Here is a 24968-nt window from a genome sequence, read left to right as displayed (position 1 = left end):
AGCACCTTACACTCGAAAACCCTTGTACCTCCTCCATCTAAAAATCTTCTGGGTGTAACTAGAATAAAATGGAATAAAAACATCAGAGTAGTGAATGCGTAAAGCTGAATAAATCGTCTACCGGTAGCAGGCTGATTACAGATTGTCCTCAGGTGAGAGATAGGCCAACCTGAATGAAGTAGCCAAGTAACGAAATGAATAACTTAGTCTTTGACCAATTAAAATTCTCTCATTTTAACTTGGCAGGTGTTAGCCTCAACAGAAGAGCCCAATTGTGACGATAGACATGAAGAAATACAAACTATTGATTAAAGCTTATTTTTTAACACCCACCCACCCACCCACACACACACACACACACATACACGGGTAATACCGGGACTTACAATTATATGCGTACAAGTGGCTTAAAAAACTCAGTAAAAACGACATCGACTGACTGACGTGTGCGTGGGGAAAAATCACATGAACTCATATTTAAGATTAAACAAAAAGACGCATATAAAGAGACAATTACACACTAAAGATGGATTTACACAAGACACTGGGTTTCGACACACACCTGGACACAAGAAATAACTCACTCTAACAATTCAATGACACCTACACCCTTAGCAAGACAAGGGGTTCAGGCAGCATCGAAATCTTTTTAGAGATATTGAGATAAGTATTCCACTCAGCGTTGAACTCTCCCGTCTACTAATGAGATCACTACTTTACTCAGCGTTGAAATCTCCCACCTCCCAGCGCTGAAATTTCTTATCTCCAAGCGCTGAAATCTTATCTAATCTCTAATCTCCCAGCGTTAAAATAATCCAGTCTCTAATCTCTCAGCGCTGAATTCTCCAACCTCTTAATTTATTGTTCTTGGAGTCTAATACCTAATCTCTCAGCGTTGATATCTCCAGCTTCTAATTTCAACGCTGACACCACTTACCCCTTATCCTCTCTCTCTCTCCTTTAATAACATTTCGTATATTAGACTGGAAATTGATCGTGAGTTTGTGAAGCAGAGTTATGGATTAGTATGTGTCTGAATTCACAGTCAGAGAGAGAGAGAGAGAGAGAGAGAGAGCACGTTTGTTTTAATGGTTCACTTAAGTTCATCAAATGTGATTCTCTCTCTTTCTCTCTCTCTCTCTCTCTCTCTCTCTCTCTCTCTCTCTCTCTCTCTCTCCCTTCCGTTCCTTCCCCGCTTAACCCACTCTCTCTCATTTCTTTTTCTTGTTTTTTCCCTCCCTCTCACCTCTCCTACCCCCTCTTCTTTCCCTTCCAATTTCTCTTTCATCTCTCTCCCATTTCTTTCTCCTCCCTTCTGGCCATCACTTTTTTCTCTCTCTCCTTTTTCCCCCCTCACCTCTGCTTCAATTCCCATATTCCTCCTCCTTCCCTCGCCTCACTCTCTCCCCCACCCCTCTCCTCTCCCCCTCCTCTAACCTCCCCTTCCCCAACCTCCCATACGCAACACAGGATCTGTCTCTTATACGCTTTCACGGACGCACAAAAACACTAGATCTGTTTTGCGTCAAGATATCAAACAGATGCATGGAGAGAGAGAGAGAGAGAGAGAGAGAGAGAGAGAGGGGTGAGGTGTGGTGGGAGAGGGAAGAAAAGAAGGAAAGGGAGAGACATGTAGGGATATGAGACGTGGGAGAGAGGGTGTTGTCTATTTCATGAGTTATTGGCCTGTATTATGAGTCGCACAGGAGGGTTCGTAGCACTTCTTTCTAAGCGCCTTATTCTGTATATTACAATGAACATTTTCCCCTGTGCTGTTTACCTTGTTTTCATGTCGACATAATTTGCATCAGTGACATGCCAAAGGATGCTGAGGCGTAGAATGCTGAGGCGTAGGGTGCTGAAGAAATCGCCGAGTGAAAAGTGCTGCGGAGCCTGTACTGCCACTTACGGCCCTAATAGCCGTACGCTCAGCCGGGAAGCGAGAAACCGAACGAAGAATGTGGAACTGATCGCTAACTTACGAGAACATGTGGATGAAAGTTATTTTTTTCTGATTAGCAAACATTTTCTTTCCATTTCGTCCCCTAAAACTGCGAAACCCATAAATTTTCGTGTAAGTAACAGGCCTAAGATATGAATAACACCCGATAGCTCCTCCTACCCACCAGTCCCTCCTAAAAGTTTCGTAATAATACCATAATTAGCCCTAAAAGTTTCGTAATAATACCATAATTAGCCCTAAAAGTTCCGTAATAATACCATAATTAGCCCTAAAAGTTCCGTAATAATACCATAATTAGCCCTAAAAGTTCCGTAATAATACCATAATTAGCCCTAAAGGTTCCGTAATAATACCATAATTAGCCCTAAAAGTTCTATAATAATACCATAATTAGCCCTAAAATTTTTGTAATAACACCATAGGTAGCCCTAAAAAGATATCTGTAGCAATTCCATACTTCGACCGAAAACGTTCTTTGTATCAGTACCATGGGCATCCTTCACGTCGATCTCCACAACTACACTTTTCATGAGAACCTCCTCCTCCTTCTCCTCCTCCTCCTCCTCCTCATCATCATCATCATCATCACCATCATCATCATCATCACCATCATCATCATACTCCTACAAACAAGCCGTCCTCTGCCCACATCCAGCGAGTTATGGAATGGGAAGAACAGTTACGTCACTACACTACACGAAAAATGCCATAAACATTTAGCGAGGAGGGAGGAAAGAATAAAGGAATGTAACAATTACTGTATGGCGTAACACTTTCTTTAGCGTCAGGTAACTATCTCTCTCTCTCTCTCTCTCTCTCTCTCTCTCTCTCTCTCAATTCAATTCAATTCAATTTTCAATTCAATTCAAACAGTTTATTAGCCATATATATATAAATATATAGGTACATTTTTTTTCTTTAATACAAGATATATAAACATGGCTGGGACCGTTAAATGAAGCATTTTTTACAGTCCCCTAAGAAAATATAAATAAAATAACGACGCCTTGTAAATGTCCAGTACTTATATACAGACAAACTTTTGCATATATTGTACATTGCATATATGATCAACATATAAATCGCAATAATTTATATTTACAATGAGCTTAAATTCCAAAATATATACATGAGATTGTATTAACGAATTAATACACATAAATATAGAAACACTTGTATATACACATACATACTCATATGAATGCCTAGTGGATGAACAATATATGAATGACTAATGAGTAATTAATATGTGCTAAGTATATATTTCTTTGTATTTATTTTAAACGTGGCTTTGTTATTAATACATTTTAAGTATTCAGGCAGATCATTCCATTTTAAACATCCATAATACGTTACAAATCTTTTTTGAGATTCAGTAACTGGAAAAGGTGGTCTAATCTGATTTCTATTTCTGGTATTTATATTATGTATTTGATATGCTCTCTGCAGTTCAACAGAATTAATTATATACAGTTGTTCATGGAAATATTTTAAACATTCAAGTACATAAATATCGCTAATTTTAAGAATTTTGTAGTTTTTAAATATTTGTTCAGTGTGTTCATAATAGTTAACCTTTGCTATAGCTCTTATTATCCTTTTCTGAAGCAACTGTAGTGGTTTTAAATTAGTCATGTGTGCCATACCCCAAACAACATTACAATAATGTAAATGAGGATAAATTAATGTGTAGTATAGTGTGAGGAGTGTGTCAGTGGTTAATAAATGTTTTACTTTATGTAGTATGCCCGATAATCTAGAGACTTTATTGTGTATATATGCTATGTGGTATTTCCAATTAATATTTTGGTCTATCAAAACTCCTAAGTACTTAACTGAATTCGAACTTTGTATTGTTTCCCTGCATAATTTGATCGTAACATTTCTTTCCAAGATTTTATTGCCAGCAAATACTAGATGCTTTGTTTTTTCAGTATTTATAGATAGTTTGTTTGCTGTTAGCCAAGTTGTAATATAATTTAATTCAAGATTTAATGTCCTTGATAATAAGAGTATATCATATGCTGAATAAGTGATATTTGTATCATCAGCAAAGATGAATAGCCTCTCATGATACAAACGAACAGTCAAGTGTGAGTGGTCTGTATATTAATTCAAATTTCTGTTCTAGGATGGAGGAGGGAGGCAGACGGAGGCCGCCCCTGGCAATACACCTGCTGATCACACACCTGGCCATCACTGCACACCTGCACACACCAGTCACAGGTAGGTTTTGTGTGTGTGTGTGTGTGTGTGTGTGTGTGTGTGTGTGTGTGTGTGTGTGTGTGAGTATATAACTGTAATATATAATAATTATGGATATTTTTGGCCTATCACTCAAGAATATTTAATTGTTTTGCATTTCCCACACCTCTCCAACCTCATCCTGTGCTTCTTCCTCCTCTCTCCACTTCCCTCCCCTCTTCGCATTCATCCCCCAACCCCTCTTCCTCCCCTCACCTTTCCCTCACTCATACCATCCTCTTTCCTTCCCTCTCCCCTCTCCACCTTTCCGTTTACTCCTTCATCCCACTCTCACCTCTCCATATCCCTGGCTCACCTCCCCCGGTCATTTCCCCACACGTCCCTTACATTTCCAACCCTTCCTTCATTTCTGCAACCTCTCCATCCTCTCCAACCAATGCACCTCTTTTCGCTTACCTCCCACTCCCTCTCTATTCCATACTTAACCACCCTTTCCCTCACAACCCTTCCATCTCACTCTCCTCACCTCTATCCCTCTCCAACCTCTCCTTTTCTCACCTCGCTGTCCCTCTCCAACCTCTCCCTTCCTCACCTCTATCCCTCTCCAACCTCTCCCTACCTCACCTCCACCCCCACGGCAGGTCAGACTTGTGGTGCTACAGAGACCTATGAGAAAGTCACTCGTGCCGCTCCTGAAGGGGTCACTGCCACACCACTGCACTCTGACACAGGCACCACCGTCACTGAGGCCTGTCTGTCAAGGTGAGGATGTATGTCAAGGTGAGGATATATGTCAAGGTGAGGATATATGTCAAGGTGAGGATATATGTCTAGGTGAGGATATATGTCAAGGTGAGGATATATGTCAAGGTGAGGATATATGTCAAGGTGAGCATATATGTCAAGGTGAGGATGTATGTCAAGGTGAGGATATATATGTACAGGATAGTCCATATATAACTCTACCTTTCCATTACGGCCCCAGTTAGTGTTACCAATACCTACACTGCACCATTAATTCATTTCCTACGCCAAATGCCACGACCACGCCCGCACCAGACGACTGAGCCATCTCCGCAACACATACGATACTGCTACTTGAGTTTGTAGTGTGGCTTTCTTTCCGGACCAACCTATATATGTACAGTGCATGAAGGAACACACAGACAGAATCTTTGATGGACGAGTTTGAGGGCTTTCTAGGTGATCAGTAGGTGGAACTATTACAAGCGTCTGATAATGGGAATAAAGAGGGCAGCATTTAAAGATACGAATGATATAACGTGAATAAATTATGTATGAGCGAATGAACAATGAATTACAGAGGGATAATACCTGGGGGGGGGATGGGGGGGGAAATGATCACGAGTACTGTCCATGTCATCTTCCACAATAGGTCAATTCGCTAATCTTCAATTGTTTAATCAGGTGCCGGGAAGAACTGGGGTGTGGAGGCTTCGTGTTGAACTACCGCAGAGAGGCCTGTTACCGTCTCGCTACCCCTGCCCCCACCACCACCACCCTCCTCCCCTCCACACCCTTCACCCCACAAAACATCGACCTCAAACCCGTGGATGAGCCGGCCAGCTATTTCCAGAAGATTTGCCTGAGGGGTAAGTTTGGTGCATGCACAGACCACACGGACTTGCCGGGGCTTTTCTGGTATGTTGATGGACAGAGGTTCCCAGGAGGATGTAAGGCGCTGGAAATAATGATGACAGATAAACAGACAGATAGATGGATGGATGGATTAATGCAAAGATAGGCTTATTTTCTAGTTTCAGAGAGAGAGAGAGAGAGAGAGAGAATCTATATGACACTTGGCTTGCGTGCGTAAAGCAATGAAGTTCAAACAAAAATTTATGAATATTTTTAAAGACCTTGGCTTGCGCAGATATTATTCCCTTTTCTGTCTAAATTATATAGGATGTGCCACAGCTCATAATGTGTCCTGCCAATATACACAAATTAAGTTTATTCCCTTCAAGTCAACGACGTTTGTCTCCTGTGAAAGCCTAATTTCAAAAGGAAATATGGAAAGGCTGCTCCTGTGTAGCAAAGTATTTGTCGTGTTCGTTGGGAGAGACTGATGTTATCACTTTTTGTCCGGTCCCTAACAGTTCTTGTTGTTGTTGTTCAATCCCTGGTTCGTCTGATCGAGCAGATCCGTCGACTGCAGGTAAACAACCATCCGTATGGGGTTGTTCCGTAGGCAACCTGCAGCATTAACGTTGTGTCTGAATCTTAATGTGGAGTGTCCTGTGGAGTGCTCCAGTATGTGTATTATAAACATGCATAATATAGTAATGGGCCAGAAGTTGTGAGAGACATGAACGGCCGTGTCTAAAGCTATGTTGGCCTTCACTGAATGCACCTCTGTCTTCCATATACAGAACCTCCTTAGATGGTATAACTCTGTTTCCTTTACAAGATGTGATGGTAGAGTCACTGGCCTATAGTTTTTAGCCAGGCCTTCGCTTTCTCCTTTGGATAATGGTGTTATTGTACCTGCTTTAAGCGCTTGAGGTACATGGACAACTCGCACTGATTTATCCCACAGCATTTTCAGAGGCAGGGTCAGTTGATGTTTCCAGTTTTTCAAATGCTGAGTATGGAATCCATCTGGAGCCTCTGCTTAATATGATGCAATGTTGTCATTGGAGGTGGTAATCTTCAGTTGATATGCGTGTATCAATTGCGGAGCCTGTGTGGTGTTGCTAGATTTTCATTAAAGAAGGAAGTTGGGCAGGTAACTTTCATCTCTTGATCTGGTGGCCTGAAAACACATTCAAACTGTTGCTTTAAGATTTCTGCCATTTCATGTGGCTGGCTCTCCTGTCCTCCATCTGCGTTGTTTGTCAGGAATACGTCCAAGTGATGGGCGTTATGGTCAGGATTATCTGGTATTCTGGCTGTTTGTTTTGCCAACTGAGTGAGTTTAAACGGTTCTGCAAACCTCTCTCATTCTAGACCAGTATCGTCAGTCCTGGCAGAATCCAGTAACCATTCTACATTATGAACGGTAAAATCACCCAAAAAGATTATTTCATTGGTAAGGATGAGGTTAAGGTTAGTCAACTGTGTGGATATGGAGTCAAATACATTGGGTTCTGAAGAAGCACTGGAGGAGGGATAAACTGCACAGATATATTTGGCAATATTTAGATAATTTAGTTTGTATAATGAATAATCAAAGTTAACAGAAGTGAAGTTCAAAATGGTATCAACTGAAGTCCAGACCTGATATAAGAACAGGTGCCATCCTTGTTACAGGATCTTGTGAGGAGATGGTAACCAGGAAAAGAAAATGGTGGTATGAAGATGAAGGTGATGTGAGGACGAAGGTGCTGTGAAGATGATGGTGATTTGAGGACGAAGCTGATATGAGGATGATGGTGATATGAGGATAATGATGATATGAGGATGATGGTGATATGAGGACGATGGTGATATGAGGATGATGGTGATATGAGGATGATGGTGATATGAGGATGATGGTGATATGAGGACGAAGGTGATATGAGGATGAAGGTGATATGAGGATGATGGTGATGTGAGGACGAAGGTGATATGAGGATGATTATGGTGATGAAGGTGATGTAGCCGATATCAAAATGAAACTGATATCAGGAGCAAGATGAAATGACGAAGATGACGAGGCGGTGAGGGTGATGTAGCTGATATCAAAATGAGAATGATATCAGGAAGATGATGATATGACAATGACGCGACCGTGACGGTGGTCATGAGTGTGAAGGTGTTCACGGTGCTGCAGGGAAATTAAAGGGATGGAGGGGGGCAAGAGGTAGAAGGGGGGCAAGAGGAATGAGGGCATCAAGAGAATTATGGGGGGCAAGAGGAAGAAGAGGTTCGAGAGGAGGGAGGTGTTGAGGAGGAGGAGCAGGAGAAGAGGGTGGTGTGTTAGGGGGGGTTGGAGGACAAGCGGCGGAAGGAGGAGGAGAGGGTGGTGTGTTAGGGGGGGTTGGAGGACAAGGGGGGGAAGGAAGAGGAGAGGGTGGGGTGTTAGGGGGGGTTGGTGGGGAAGAGGGTGACGGGAATGGTGTGGGAGGCAGGGGCGTTGCCTCTTTTCTTGCCTGTGCCAATCTCTCTACCCTCACCCTCTCCCGCTCTGCTCTCTTCCTCTCTCTCATCTCCTCTTTAACTTTTTCCTTCTCGATTCTCACCCTTTCTCTCTCTTCCCTCTTCCTGTCCCTCTCAGCCTTTGCCTTCGTCCGCTCATCCTTCGCCCTCTCCTTCTCAGCCTTGGCCATCTCCCGCATCTCCTGCTTAACCTTCTTTGCCTGTTCTTTAGCTGTCCTTCTTTCCTCCTCCCTGGCCACCGTCCATCTCTCCCTCATCTTCTCTCTCAACTTCCTTCTTATCAGCGTGCCCAGCTCCTCCGCAATGACTTTCTCTGCCTGCTCCCTCATGGCCGTCATCATCTCCTCCCTCACCTTCCACTCTGTCGTTCTCAAGATGGCCTTGTCCTCACTCCTGTCCTGCGCCATCAGCTGCCGAAGCTTTGCCATCTTGGCCTCCACTCTTGGCACTCCCTTCACCCTCACCTGCCGCATCACCAGTAACTGGACCACCCGCCTCTCCACCGACTTAACACTTCCCTCCTGACCCATCTCCTGCTGCCCTAACCGCTTCCAGTACAGCTCCTGCTGCAGCTTCATCCCCCTCTCATTGGTGACATCCACTAACCACTTCATGTTATTCCCAAGCCAAATGCCTATCATCCTTCCTTTCTTAACAGCCTTTTCCTTCATCCTCTTCTCAAACTCCTCTAGTGCCTCTTCCTTCTCCTCCTCATTTTCCTCCACGTCCTCGCCACTCCTCTCATCCTTTTCTTTTTCACACTCGTCAAGGAATTTTTTCATCTTTTGAAACTTCATTTTACAAAGATATTCCTTTTTTTCTTTTATAGTACAAATTTAACTGCAAAGTCAAAATATTGTCTACTCAAGTGTACTTAGCCTCTTTGGTCATGAAATTCAGATGCAATATACGCGTTTATCAGCATCATTGTCATCATTATCATTATTATAAGTTTCCCATCATCATCATCATCATCACCACGTTTCTCATCATGATCATCATTAGGCTATCATATTTGCGGTAGGTAGGGGCGCCCGTCATCCACTCAGTGTGGTGCTGCCTTATGGTCTCTACGCTGAGTGACAAGCCAAATGGTTTTCTGTAACCCAGGAAACCATGTAACCAAATCATTGTGCCTGGTGGTTTAGTGCGGAATTAAGGTGCTCAAATCGGATTTAACCGGTGCAAGTTTATATCCAAGGGGTGGTTTGGATTTATTGCTCACGTAATGCGACTCCTGGATGAGTGAGGCTGGTCACTCTTATCTTAAATGTCAGGACCAACTTGCCTAGCCCAGGGCTCCTACGCTCCTCATGGAGCAACACTGGATTAGATGATTAATGAATGAATGATAAAAGTTTCTCATCATCATCATAATCATAATTATCATATTATATTCCTCCTCATCATCATCGGCATAAGTTTCTCATCATCATAGCTTTGAAAGGAAGAATATGATATTTAAGAGGGAAAACAAGGATATCATAAGTGAGCAGTGCATGAAGAACGATGAAGGAATGGTAGTGGTGAAGCATGAAGATATTAAAGGTGTCTGGAGAGAAAGCGTTATAACCAGTTGATGAATGAGGAGTTTGACTGGTACAGGGAAGGTTTGAAGTCAGCGGATCCAGTGTTTCGTCGATTGCTACTGTGAGCAAGGCAATAGGCAGGATGCAGGTGGGGATGACGGCAGGTGTATCTGGGTTGACTGATGAAATGCAGTCGGCCTCAGGAGATATAGGAGTGGGTTTAGCTACTGATTTAATAGATATATCAGTGTGTTGTCCCATATGGCTTGCTGATGAGTATTGTAAATGTGTACATGGGGATGGGTGTTACCATGGAAAAAGAAAATTATAGAGGCATTAAACTTTTGGACCAGCCTATGAAGGTAATGGAGAGAGTTCTAGAAGGTATTATTAGGGACAGTGAATACTGATGAGCTGCAGTTTGGGTTTAAGCCAGGCAAACGGACCACTGATGCCATATTCATTGTTCGACAGCTTTAGGAAAAATGTATATGAAAGAAGAGAAAGCTGTATTTTGTTTTTGTTGATTTGGTAAAGGCCTTGATGCTGTCTCACGTGACTTCAGAAATGGACTCCAATGGAAGATGTTGTATGCTGATGACTTGGCGATGATTGCAGAGAATGAAAGGGAGGCGGAGGAAAGACTTAGGAAGTGGAGAGACGGAATGGGCCACAAGGGTTTGGATATTATATATATATATATATATATATATATATATATATATATATATATATATATATATATATATATATATATATATATATATATATATATATATGATATCTCAGGGCTGGTGGCGATAATGTCAAAGCAAAGGGAGAATGGCCATGTGCCGTTTGCCACAAGGGCGCAGGAAGTAATTCCATCCTGTGCAGTATTTGTGATAAGTGGGTGGATAAGATATGTAGTGGTAATAGTGGCTGACTTCAAGATTATGCTGATTTCGTGCATGACGTGCGTTGCACAGAACATAAGAGACAGTCAGACGTGAAAGGATTGATCTTGCTGGGAATCTATTGAGTGTGTGGAAAAGTTCTGTTACTTGGGAGGCATGTTATGTGCTGGAAGTGGGCCTGAAGCTAGCTCTGTGGCTAGTGAGTGATTGAAGGAAGTTCAGGAGCTATTGCCTCTCCTGACATTGAGAGGGCTCCTCTTCTTGCTAAGGAATCTTTGTATGCGGCATATGTTAAGAATGTAATACTCTATAGTAGTGAGACCTGGGCAGTACAGAAAGAGAATATTCGTATTCTCAAACGTACGAAAATGACAATGATTAGGTGAATATGTAGTGCGTCCTTGAATGCTAGGCCTGGGGGGGCTAGGGTTATGATTGAAGAGTTGAGAGGAAGAATGGGAGTGGAGTGTATTGATACTGTGATGAGGAGGGGTAGACTGAGATAGTCTGGGTATGTGGAGAGGATGGAGGATGACACTGGGTGTGAAAAGTGAGACGCGTGAACGTAGGGGGGGGGGGGGTTGCAAGAGAGAGCCCGGAAAAAAACCTGGGATAATACTTAACAGTATTAGTCTGCATAGGAAAAGTGAGAAACAGAAATGTGAAATAGTGAAATACCTGTAGTGGGTCAAGTTTTATCTCCGGCTGTATCCATCTGTCAAGAAATAGGACAGTGGGATATTCATCAAACCCCGTGGGGGTGATGAGATTTTTTTTTTTATTGGGTGTACATTTCTAATCACCACTTCAAAGAAAGGTCTTCAATAACTGCACTGCACTGTGTGAGCAACTTTGTATTAGCATTCATTGTAACAATGAAGTATGTTTTCTTAACCACGGCAAAATATGTGTTAGGTTAGGAAGAATATTGTTTATGCAGTGAATTATTTACCGTCAAGTCATTGGCTTGTCAGCTGCTTCTTATGGCTCTATGTCAACGCTAGATATCTTCCTTGTCACTCCAGCAGGTCAGTACCACGCCTGCCGCTAAGTGGTCTTCTCTGTAACTCTCTGTACATATGCTGCGTTCGTCTTGCGGTCTATGAAGGGAGCTGAAGATTGAATCTGTACTCTTCAGTCTTAAAAATTTAATGGCTACCTGTTTTAATGACCTTTATGTAGATGATAGTCATAAATCTATTATAAGCATCCCCCACGCCTTTATCTTACCATTGCATTAAAAATTTTCTGGTAACCGCTATACTGTTGCAGCGCCGCCGTGTGGCAAGGCGTGGATGCTGGAACGTGTGGTGGGGTTTGAGGTGGCTGGCTTCGACGACCTGGTGCTGGAGAACGTGAACGACAGGCTGCGGTGCGCCGAGCTGTGTCTGAGCGAAACTAACCTCAAGTGTCGCAGTGCTGAGTTTGATGAGAGGTGAGTGGTGGAGGAGGGGATGGAGGGATGAAGGAAGAAACGAAAAAAGGGAGACGCGTACTAGATGGGCAGACCATCAGTGCCACAGGGAACATAGCTAAAGTCTGTGGGAGTGAAGTACGTAAAGCCTTAGTGAACGATAGATGAACAAGGCCTCTCCTAGAGATGCTCTTGCATTTAAAAAATACCAAGACAAAGCAAACAAAAGAGCATGGGCAAAAAAGAAAGAAGGAAAGGTGAGACGAGGGACAGAGAAGAAGGGAGCTAGGAAGCGAAGGAGAAAGGTGGGTAGCAAAGGAAGGAGATAGGGAGACAAGAGCAAAGTAGTGAAAGAAAGTAGGTAGGGAGAGGTTGTTGTTGTTGAGTAATCTCGGTCTGCCTGGCCAAGCAGACCCATAAACGGCAGGCAAGTTGCAGGGCTATCCCGTGCAGCGAACCGATGTTCCCCCGCAGCAGACAGCACTTAACAACGGCGAGGGAAAGGGAAAAATGTGGAGGTTAGGTTCCCGGATGGACGCCACATTTGCGTCTCTGCACCCAGTTAACAGAGGTACCATAGCAGACTCCATATCACCCCATGATTTAGTTATATGGTTACCACCCAGCGTTGTTAATGATTTACTGGGTTGCGGGAAACAGGTGGCTTATCACTCAGTGTAGAGCTACCTGAACTTAGAGAGAAGTAATAAAATGCGACAGGAAGGATGTTAGAAATACTTAATGAGGGCAAACATAAAAAAATGATAAAACTGAAGTAAGAATTAAGCAGCAGTACATCAAGTGAGTGGAGGGGCAGGGTATAACAGCTGAGGCTAATATATCCTAACCTGCTCTGTCTTGACCTTGAAGGCCGACACCAGCAAAATCGCGGCCATTTTTTGCCGGATTTTGCTCCCCGGTAGAATTTCCGGCCGCTTTTTTTTGCCGGTATGGAGAGACCGACATGTCGGTCTTTTTTTGCCTGAGTCGGGAGAAAGAGGCCGGGCCGATTTAAATGGAAGCACCGAAAAAGGCTAAGCTCTGGGAACGAAGACGAATTCGACATCATTTGTGTTTACACTACTACTACTGTCACTGCTACTACTACTACTGCTACTTTAACGTTCATTCCAATTTTGGTGTATCTGGTATGACCATGAGCATAGAAGTATGATTATTTAAGTGTGAGTTAAAGGTATACTGTACACAAAGAATGTTATACATGATTTTAGGCTTAAGAAAATTTATGCATACGGCCCCTGAAGCCACTGGAAAGCCGAGTTACAGTCCCAACCCAATCAGTCGCATCCCTGCCCAGCCCCACTCTGCTCTATCTTGCTCCTCTGCCCTACCCCACACTGCCCTGCCCAACCGTTCCCTACCCTACCGAGCCTACTTTACATCACCCTATCTTACCTGACACCTCCGTACCATACCTTTATCTACCTTATCGTCCATAACTTGTCCCATATAACTAATCAACCTTGCCCCACACCTCCATATGATACGCTGTCCTGCCCTGCCCTGACCTGCCGCGATGTGCCCTGCCCTGTCCTACCCTGGCCTGCCCTACCGTGACCTGCGCTGTGTGCTGTCGTGCAGGAATCGAATGTGCAGACTGAGCCGGCAGGACAGGCGGACACAGCCACTCAGCTTTAGACCCGCCTCATCCACAGTGCACTACATTGAAAACCAGTGTGCAGGAAGTAAGAAGCTTTAGTATAACTCTCTCTCTCTCTCTCTCTCTCTCTCTCTTAAAACCAGTGGCTTCCAAACTTTATCTGACGTCCCCTTTTTCGCGTTGACGAGAGTCTTTCCCCATAATATAATGATGATGGAATATGTTTGCATTATATGAATTAGTTGTGATGTTATTTAGCTAATTGGTGGTTAAATTATCCTTTTATAAATAAAACAGAAGACTGAAAAAAAACATAAGCTGTTCCAAGAAGTCACGACCGCGTTTCGAGCTGCACAGGACCCATCTTCAGAGTCCGAAACGCTAGAGAAAGTAAAGAATTCAAGCTGTGTGTGTCTGTCCCATCCAGCATTTCCAGTTGTAATGGATCATCTACAAAGGATGAAAATGCTGACTTATTTCCAATGGCTATCATATTATCTTACTAATATTTGTCCCTCATTTGTATGGAATTCATTTTACTTACGGTTGCCATTATGTCAGTTCTAATCGTCATCATTATCATACCAATAAGGAAAATGATAACGGCTGTGGAGATAACAGTAACCCTGGTCTCCTCTACTTCTTCCAGTCCCCGCCAGCCAACACTGTGAATACGAAGAGCTGCCCCAACAGGACCTGAGACAACCTGACGCCCAGCTGGCAGCGGGGTCAAAGGAGGAGGTATGAAGCGCAGGACACATTACTGAGATTTTGAACGAAAAATTATGTGTGGGGAAGAAGTGGCTTTTGTGGCCAGATTATGGAAGTCTATGGGGTGCTGTGTAAAATTACGATGCCTAGATAGTTTAGGTGGAAAAGACTGATCAGTTTTTTTTTTTCCCTCAAAGTGTTATGTAAGAGTATGTGAATTTTTGATGTCAAGCCTAACGAGGAGGTAGTAACATAATTCCCAGTTACTGAAGTTTTGGAGGTGTTGTGTTAACTCATGATGTGTTTAGAAGTACGGAAATACTTACAGGGTCTTAGAAGGTTTCATGTGAGTACTGTATAAGACTATAAGGGCGCATTTTATTGGTTTATTAATGATGCACCGAAACGTCACCTAAAAGTTTCTGGGTCAGTTGGTAAATTATTGCAAGTTGCTCACTGGGATTTTTAATATGAAACCTAAATGTACCTGATGGCTTCTTATGTACAGTAATTCATTCGATTTGAGCACTGATTTGTGTTGGAGATTTTTTATAGTAGGACAGTATTGTACCGTACCTGCCCGTACAGCCTGAAATTGTTCCAGTATCTTAATCTCAACAAGACCTAACTAAACTAACCTAACATACCCTATTTAACGTAACATAACCCAAACTAATCTAATATAACCTTATGAATCACAAGCATGCAGCGGGTCTTCTAATTATAGTTTGCTTCAGGCAAGGCCGTCTGGGGCCAACACTTTCAGCTGAGAAAGTAAACATGTCTGCCTCTCTCTCTCTCTCTCTCTCTCTCTCCTTCTCTCTCTCTCTCTCTCTCTCTCTCTCTCTCTCTCTCTCTCTCTCTCTATTTATATACCATACCTTCCTTTCCCCTCCCTTCTCTACTGCATCTCTCCCTCTTGACAAATTATCTCACTCACTCACTGACCCACATGCTTTCTTTCCCTCACCCTGCAGCGCCAGAGACGGAAAGAAATCGTTCAGTTGCGATTTTTTTTTTCTTTGCCCTTCAGTTTCCTCTTTCCTCCCTCCTTTCCTTCCCTCACTTTCTTTTCCTCGCTCACTCTCTCTCACAATCTCTCCCACAGCGCCAGAGACGGTGAGAGACAGCGTTATCAATCGTGTACTTTCCCATTTAACTGTTTCTGTCAGTCCCTTCATTTCCTCCCAGTTTCTCTCCTTCCACATTGTCTCTCACTGTTTCTCCCTTCCCACCCCATTCTCTCCCTCCACCTTGTCTCTTACTGTCTCCCTCCTTCCCCTCCTCATTCTCTCCCTCCACCTTCCCTCTCCCTGTTTCTCCCTTCCCACCTCACTCTCTCCCACTTTCTCACACTCTCTATCCCTGTCTCTTCCTCCGCACCGCAGTCTTTCCCACTTTCTCACTCTCTCTCTCTCTCCCTGTCCCCCGCACAGTGCCAAAAGCGGTGTGAAACAGAGGCCTCGTTCAACTGCCGGTCGTTCACGTGGTACAGCGGTGCGGGGGTGTGCCAGCTGTCCGGGGACGACATGACTTCAGCTGGTCCTTCTTCCGTCGTGGCCACACCGGGGGCATCTTACTACCAGCGTACCACCTGTCTGGACCGTACGTTTGACTGTCACTTGTATCCTGTCTTCTGTTTGTTAGGCACCTCCCGTCTACATCGTCAGCTTTTACCGTGGGAGCAGGTTGTGCTCTGAACTTTAGCTGTTTAACTTCCTTTTCTGACCTCTTACTTGTTTTTCTATCATTTTGTGCTACTTGTCTTTGTCTCTTTCATTTGACGCTTCCTCATTTTTGTGTGTTTGTCTCAGTGTCCTATGTGTCTCTCACCTGCCTCTTTGTACCCTGGTCAGTGCGCCTGCAGTGTGGGGTGGACGGTATGACGGTCAACCTACACACCGTGGAACCCTTCAGGGGCAGACTCTTCTCTCGAGACTTCCCAAACAGCTGTGTGTCCAAGCAGAAGGGACGCACCGACACGGCACTGATTATCAAGGTATTTATATTTACCTACACTCTCTTTACTTCAAGCTGGCTAAAAATTGCGGTCTCACTATTTAACAAGAGATTCGGACTAGAATCTGGCGCCAGTTAGGAAAGTGATATCAAATTCATGTTGAGCCGTAGAGCTGACACCTTCGACGTGAAATAAGGAACACAGTGACGAAAATCTGCACCAAGTTAAAGTGGAGGACCAACTGTGTGATATGGCAAGTGAGTGGAGGAAGCCAGGATAGGAAAGTGATTTGGCTAGGGAAGTGACGGATATTAGGACAGTTAGTTGGTTTGATGATAGATATACGAAAGTGAACATAGCCAGTTTATTAAGTTTTTACGTCTTGAAAGTTGTGTGTGTATGTAAAACGCATGTGTGAAGAAAGATGCCAATTACGTGGGTGGTTAGACCTGTAAATGGAGCCAGGGTTCCGAGGATTAAAATAGTGAATGAATGATTACAAGACCCATTTCACTCGGCATGCTGTTGACAATCCCCGCCTCTCCCCCCTCCCCTTTTATTTTCTTTTTTTCTTTTATCATGGTGTCTGGTGGGGTCAAGATGGCGCACTATTTGAAGTAAAAAATAGTGATAGACTAGAACTGTATGGCGCAGGTTACATATTTTTAGATTTGTGTGTGTGTGTGTGTGTGTGTGTGTGTGTGTGTGTGTGTGTGTGTCTCATTTGTACCCCTGTGCCTGCAGTTCCACGACCCGTATTGTGGTGTTATGGACGAGGGTGACGGTGTGTTCAGCAACGTGGTGGTGGTGCAGCATCACCCCGTCATACAGAGGAGGGGCGACAGGGCCATCAAGCTGCTCTGTCTCTTCCAAACTGCCAACAAGACAATCAGTGATTCATTCAACTTTATTGTCGAGTAAGTTTTATTTTGTGTATATGTATCTGTTGTTAGTTGTTCGTTTGTGTTTTTGTTGGTGTTTGTGGCATTTATCGATTATGAGATAGCATTTGATTTAGTTGGGAGAGCTGTAGTGATGACAGACAGTCAAGGACAGGGTGTGGAAGATATTATAAAGGCAGTACCGCCATCAGGATACTCCTTAAGGATAGTCAGAAAATTCCGGAGAGAAAGGCCTTAGGCAAGTAGCTACAATTTCACTATTATTTAAAGCTTGCTTAGAAAACTTCTTTCTTTCGATTTACTGACGACGTAGTTCTTTTCAGTAATTCATGTAGGTAAAATAAATGATAGTTCAATTGAAATGGGTGCGTTTGAAGGTAGGTTTGAAAATAGAAAAGATGAGAACTGTATAACAGACATGCCAAAGGCCTTCCAGCAAAAGCAGGAGGTTGGCTAACAGTAATAGGTCCGAGTGGAAGGAGATGACCTTTATCCTGTAGTGGACTGACTCAGGCTGCTGCAGTTTCCTCTGCTGATGATGATAATGATGATAAAAAATTTTATTGTGTTTATTTTCCAAACTGTCACCAAAAGTCAGCAGTTCCTTCAACTTTATACGTTATATTTATGGCTTCTGTTAGTTAGTTAAAAAAGATTTATGCTTTTCAAATGCTCACAGGTAGTTCAGTAAGGAAGATAACCACAATATTTGAGGAGGGAAGATTCTGTCGTGCGTAACTGGCAAGGAAAGCACCAAAAATGGGGAACTTGCAACGGAACCAGAAGGAAGGAAGGGCACAGAGGAAGGCTTAGATGATGCTGAAGTCAATCACTGGGGAAGAAGCAAGTGTCGGGAGTTAATTCAGTGTGGTCGGCGAATATTTAGGTCCCTATTTTTAGTTCTAGGTCCCGTGGCGTTATTATTATTCTTATTTACATTCTCTCTCTCTCTCTCTCTCTCTCTCTCTCTCTGCAGCAGCGGGATAGGGAGCGGAGTGGGGGGCATCGCTACAGGCATCGTGAACGCCACCGCCCCCTCCCCCAGGATCAGACTGCGCATCGTGGACCGCGCAGGCAGGGACATCAACGGCGCAAGACTGGGCGAGGAGCTGTATCTGCGCATTGACCTTGATGATGACAGTGAGTGTGGTGATGACAGTGATGATGATGATGATGATGATGATGATGATAGTAAGTGTGGGGATAGTGGCGGTGATGACAGTGATTATGATGATGATGATCATAGTGAGTGTGGTGATAGTGACGGTGATGATAGTGATGACGATGATGATGATGAGTATTGTGTTGATAGTGACGGTGATTGATGATGATGATGATGATAGTAAGTGTGGTAATGGTGGCGGTGATGACAGTGATGATGATGATGATGATGGTGACGATGATAGTAAACGAGGTGACGAAAATGATGGGTATGAGAGTGATGATGACAGTAAATGAGGTGATGAAAGTGATGATGATGATGCTAGTAAATGACGATGATGATGATGATGAAGGCAGTAAATGCTCTGATTAAAGAGATGATGATGATGATGATAATTATGGCAGCAAATGGGAGTAGTAAATGTTGCTTCTTAATACTAGCTAACAACACCTGGCGAGGCTGGTGGTAAAACACCCACTGTGGAAAGGCACGCCATAAGGCCAGAATGCTAACCTTATCTTTTTGCGACCGGCTGTGGCTCATAATACAGTATGCTCGTAGGGGCGATAATCCAGCACTGTTTATCAATTCACTTATCTATTTATTATCTATTCACGTATCTATTCATTATCGATTTATTATTTATTCATTATCTATTCAATACCTATTCACTTATCTATATCATTCTCTGCAGGATGATATACTAGAGTGCACCAATGTTCACCTATTTCCCTATCTAATTCTCAGCTGACGTGTACAGTATTTTGGTCCGTAAGTTAGTGGTCCGTAGCGGCGATAATCAGACTTCATCACTGTTTATCCTAAGCCCTTCACTACGATGACAGCATTTTCTCTTTGATTTTGTTACCCCTCCACAAAATTCAGTTTAAGGGAGATTTTTCAGACTGGAGGGGTTGGGTGTATCCTTAAAAATTTCCTTCACTACACGAGTTTTACAGAATTGCTGAATAAGATTATGTGGAGTAGGACTGACTAGTAAAGGAAATAAAAAGTACTTAGAGAATGACCTAATATAATTTTCTTCTCTTCAGGCGTGTACGGCATTCTAGCCCGTAATCTGGTAGCCCGTAGCGGCGATAATCAAGACTCCATCACCCTGCTGGACGACAGAGGATGCCCTACCGACCCAGCCATCTTCCCGTCCCTCCAGCCCGTCCCCGGCACCAGAAGTCTCCAGGGAAAGTTCGAAGCCTTCAAGTTCTCCGAGGATCAGGTGGTGAGGTTCCAAGTCAACGTCCAGTTCTGCCTTGAGGAGTGCCGGCCCGTGAGTACCGTCGGGTTTGTCTTTGGTTTGGTCTTGAGGTTTGGTTGTGGAGATTGTATAGGTAGGGACAAAAAATCGCCTGTTATTCCACTGCATGTCACTCACACTCTCTCGGAGCAAACCTGAGGAGCGCATAGCTTCACTTACCCTCCGACTCCACCCACTAAGACCCCTCCTTGCAAACATCTCAGCAGCGACTCTTTCCCTTCTAAGTATCTTCCAGCATGAACGACAGAACTGGTCAAGACATGAGTTTTGCTGCCATCCCTTTGGTCACTTCCATCCCGGGTTGAGTATTTAAGATAATCACCCTGTGAGCAGGAAGAACTTCAGGGAAACGCAACACGTGCCCATATAACTGGAATTGGATTTCTTGTTTAATTTGGGTAATAGGCCTTGAATTTGGCTCACGGAGTAGTTATTCGTTAAAACCTCGATCGTGCTGACGATATCCCATGATCCTGCGAAGGCAGTTAACACCTAAGGAGTCCACTTTCCGCTCCAAGGCCGCACTGTTTAGTGTTCATGTCTCACGTCCATACAGTAAGACTACACCAGCGCCCTGAAGATTCGGATTCTCGTTCTTCTACACATAAAACATCTCCAAACACCCGAAATGAATGAATCAGTGAAACGAGAGATCTCAGCGCCTGACCTACCACTGTTATGGATCACACTACCAAGATAAGTGAAATTTTACACGAGCCTGAACAGACTCCTGCTTCACCCAACAAGCCACCAAACGCTTGGACCTTGGTCTTGGCTCAGGAGACCTTTAGTCCCAGTGGCTTTGCGGTCTTGTTAAATGCCTCATAAGTACTCAGCAGTGTTTCCAACGACTCTGCAGGGATAGTTGCATGATCAGCAAAGTCAGAGTCATGCAGTAACATTAAAACTGCCAATTAATACTCTACACTGCAGTGACTCCGACTCACAGGCCGACCAATGCACGTGTTGAAAAGTGAGTGGGCAAGGACAAATCCCTGTCTTACTCCAGAACTTACTGGAAAGTAATCGGATATCCCTCCCCTCCCCCCCCAACACACACTTGATTGACAGTACTTTCAGTGTTTAAATACAGCCCTGCTATCAACTGGATTATCTCTGCGGGAATTCCACTGAGACACAAGAGTTTCCATAGGGTCAATCGGTTTACCGAGTCAAACGCTTTCTTGATATCAACACTGGTTGCAAGCACTCCCTGTCGAAACTCATGACGGCATTCCCCTAGAATCGGAAGTGCTAGCAACCGGTTAACCGTAGATTTCGTGAATCATGATTGCTCAGGCCTCTGAAACTTCAGCAGTTGGCTCCAGATACGCGTCAAGATTACATGAGCAAGAACCCTGTCCGGCACTCTGAGCACGGAAAGTGTCCAGTACATCAACAATTTCTATGACTGCACATAATCCCCGGATCATGGCTTTGTCCCCAGCTTTGCTGATTTCCACAGGGATGCCACAAACATCAACTACCCTACTACTTTTCAGCCAGGCCTCTGCCACCATTAATTCATCAAGAGAGGACACGGCTTCGTCGACTGGTGGAATTAGCAGCTAGTGGCTGCACACCTGCCAACTGGAGATCCCCACTTGGGGGTTCTGTTCTGCCATATACAGCTGCTCAATGTCTACTTCACACTTATGGCGAGTATTTCACTTTCCTTCCTGACACATATCAAAGAGACTAATTTATAGGAAGAAAAATAAATCAAGCCTCTCTCACCTTAGGAATATTGACAAGGAAAGTGAAAAACAGAAGAGGGGAAATACTAGGCGCGTTTTGTCGCTGAGTCCATTACTTTTTTTTTTTTTTACTCTGCTAGGGAAACCCCCTGTCGTTCAAGGATTAACGATTATTTCTTTTTCAATTCCCACTTTTTTACACTGCTTAGATAAGGTGACAAGGGAAAGATTAGCTGTGCATTCACGCCAACATCATAGGTTTCTCGCCGGCCGTCATTTATGAGTTAGTGGAAGGCAGTTTACCAACTGTACATTTCAAAGTGATATTTATCTGCATAAACACCTTTCTCACGTAGAGTAATAGCGGTAACTTCACATGAACCAGCTGCGTAAATAACCTTCACTAATATGATAATAATGAGATGACCAGGATTTTTTTTTTAAGCTGGCGGTAACTGTTAACGTGTTCCCTGAATTGCTCGTTTTCTTTGGTTGCACATTACAGAGTGTATCATCTTTTACAATACTTTTGCGGACTAACTTCTTGAAAATGAAATAATTGCGGCCCACAGGTGGTCAGCATCCCCTTTCCTCGTACATTTTACCCGGTGTATATTCACTCTCTTCTTGACTATCGTACCATTCCTCTCTCCCTTATCTCTCCAGAGCAGCTCAATCCTCTTGAACTGGTACAAAATCGAGACATGCTTATCATTTTTCACTGCCCTTGGTTTATCAAAGCAGTCGACATGCTCACTGAATTGTCTGTGTCTTCTTTTTGATTGTGTCATTATGCTCGGTGTCAGCTTCGCCACACATTGTCTGACCGCATTTCTGTTCCTTGTTCCGTTCTTTTCCTCCCGACTGGTTGATGTTCTCTCTGCGCCACTCAGAATCCACTCGTCTGATGCCAACCACCTTCATCCGCTCAGGTGCTCTCAATGTCCCCGGCGTGGCATCCTGGCTCCAAAGAATTCGTTCAGCACTCTGTTCTCTTCCCCAGCTCTCTTGCAGAGATCCCACCAGTATCCGTGCTGACCTTGTAACATCCATCCCTGCTGACCCACTACCCCCTGTAAGGAGGGCACATATAACTCCTGCTATTCATTACACACCCACCACTGCTACTGCCCCTCCACCCACAAGTATCCCTCCTCTGTTCTCCATCACTGAAACTCTTAACTCAGTAGCCCATAACTACCCTTCCCATCCTGATAAAAAAAAAAAATGTACTGCTGTTGCAATGCTGCCAAGTAACGGGTAATTTTGTACTTTGTGCCAGTGTACTGTATCTCAGGTTGCTCTTGTATCCATTCCTGCTTAATCTTCAGCGATAACCTACTGAATGGTTGCATAAATAAAGAATAAATGAATTAATAATTTAACACCTTTTAATCTTGTAGGAGCTGCCTATCATGGGCCAACTGGCCTACTGCAGTAATCCTTTCTTCTTATGTTCTTCCTGACTGATTTTCTAATATATTGCCTCCTGGTACAGGCTCAGTGTGGCAACATTATTTCCTACGGCAGAAAGCGGCGACGGAGATCACTAAAGGGTGAGAGCAGCCTTGTCACTCTTGGCGGGGAGTTGACTTTAGTGGGCGGTGAAGTGACACTGAAAGACAACGAGGAAGACGAGGAAGAAGAGGACGAGGACGAGGGCAAAGACGAGGGAGAGGGAGAGGACAAGGGCCAGGGCAAGGACGAAATGAAGGGCGTGGAGGAGTTGGACCCTGACTCGGTGTACCACGAGATGCCGCTGCAGAAGGAGATTATTGTGAACAGCAATGCAGTGAAGCCTTTAAGTAGGGGCTTACTACCGGAGGAGACGGGTGAGGCTTACCTCCAAATTCCTAAAAATTTTCTTATCCGTTAAATCCACGATCCCTAAAGTAATCGCCAAATCGTTAAGAAAAAGTCCCTAAAATAATCTTTAATTTCTAAACAACGGCTGATTTTTCGTTATTTTATCACTTGTATAATCCTGTTATCACTAAAGTAACGGTGCTGGAGAAGGATGCTTTATCGTGTTGACACAGGCGGTTTTGCTGCCAGGATATACAGTCGCTCATCAACTCCTTCCCTGTCCTTTGCATGGAAGATGGTGGACAGCAGGAGAAGGCAAGCATATGGTTCGCTTGGTTAACATTCAGATGGGTTTGGAATTGAAACAACAATAAAACAACAAGAATAACAACAGCAACGCTAAAATACCCTCATAATCCCAAAAGCAAACATATAATCCCTAAAATAATTCCCACAATAGTTCCTTCATGCCTAAAATACTCCCTCAGACGCACGCCGCCTGGCCCAGCTGGTGTGCACGTCCCAGGAAGTGCTCATCGCCATTGTCGTGTCAGCAATTATTCTACAGGTGAGACGAAGTGCTGGGTCACCCTGAATGGCACGCATCTTGGCACATGTTCACAAATTTTCTAGAGTCTATGTATAATGTTGTTTGTTTTTGCTTCTGTCTTCACACACAGTTAACACACATTTCGCAACTAAAGTGATCAAGATGAAAATACAACAGAATGTAATGATTCCTGGTAATAATTGTTTCCTATGGAATCCAGTTAATATTTACTGAGATCGTATATAAATACAGCCCATGGCCAACTCTGTAACTATTTTCTTTAATTTATTTTTAAATTCCCTATTACGGTAACCAGCCGTAAGTTTTTTAAAAGCTTTTTTTTTATATTTATGGTCTTCTTTTATTCACTTTTCTAACGATGGGACAAGTTTTGCACGCTCGGTAAATTCGTGTTAAAGCCAGATAATTTTGTAATACTTATGACGTCTAGTCTTTTAACTGCAGTTTTCCCAGACATCTCGAAATGAATGGATCTTCATTTTGGCTCCTGTTCAGTTATTTCTGGCGAAGGCACCTTTTGACAGGTTTCCAGCGTTTGGTTCTTCATTTCTGCATTGGCCAAAAAAAAAAAAAAAGTATTGGGCTCTCTTTTCCTAAGAATTAATCTGTACTCGTCTTATCCCCAGATCTGCATCATCCTCATCGCCATCATGTGCATCTACGCCCGTAAGAGGAAGCCGCCCTTAGACACCCCCAGCAGTGACCCCAGCAGCACCAGTGGGGGTTCCAGTGGGCCCCCCAGGATATCCTCCCCTGTCACCCTCACCAGGGGAGGGTATCGCTCGCCATACACCTTCTCCACCTCTCAGGACACCGCCAATACCTTGAAATCCCTGAGAACTTCGCTGAGAGACTGACCACATTTACTTCAGACTCAGGGTCGGGGAGCTTTGGTTGGTTTTAAGGACTTGGTAGCCATTTTTGCCAATACTGACTTTTTCCCCCACCAATATTACAGTTTCGGGGACGACATAGGACAGGAGTCTATCTTTTTCTTATTTATTTCATCTTCAACACAGGAAGATTGTCGCTGGAAAAAAGGATGGTTTTCGTAGACACCGGTGATTTTTTTTTTTCTTTTTGATAACACTGAGTTTTTTTTTTTTTTTTTGCCAAAGCATTATTCTGTCAGTATTGCAATTTCCCACCATTTCACC

General features: G+C 43.7%; 1 protein-coding gene across 1 annotated transcript; it reads left to right on the top strand.

The window, feature by feature from the left end:
- Positions 1-4278: 4278 nt before the first annotated feature.
- On the top strand, positions 4279-24698 carry LOC145411170 (uncharacterized). Its single transcript, XM_080281225.1, has 15 exons — positions 4279-4291; positions 4810-4930; positions 5597-5781; positions 11967-12129; positions 13711-13814; positions 14379-14470; positions 15877-16045; positions 16297-16439; positions 17145-17317; positions 18279-18442; positions 19517-19749; positions 22933-23094; positions 23170-23266; positions 23729-23808; positions 24438-24698. Exons 1-15 carry the CDS (start codon positions 4279-4281, stop codon positions 24666-24668), a joined length of 2130 nt encoding a protein of 709 aa, XP_080137351.1. The 3' UTR covers positions 24669-24698.
- The last annotated feature ends 270 nt before the right edge of the window (positions 24699-24968 follow it).

The sequence above is a fragment of the Coenobita brevimanus genome, chromosome 88 (assembly GCF_032717465.1).
Source record: "Coenobita brevimanus isolate Jiangsu-jjx chromosome 88, ASM3271746v2, whole genome shotgun sequence".
Taxonomy (NCBI): Eukaryota; Metazoa; Arthropoda; class Malacostraca; order Decapoda; family Coenobitidae; genus Coenobita; species Coenobita brevimanus.
This window is presented reverse-complemented; position numbering and strand designations above follow the sequence as displayed.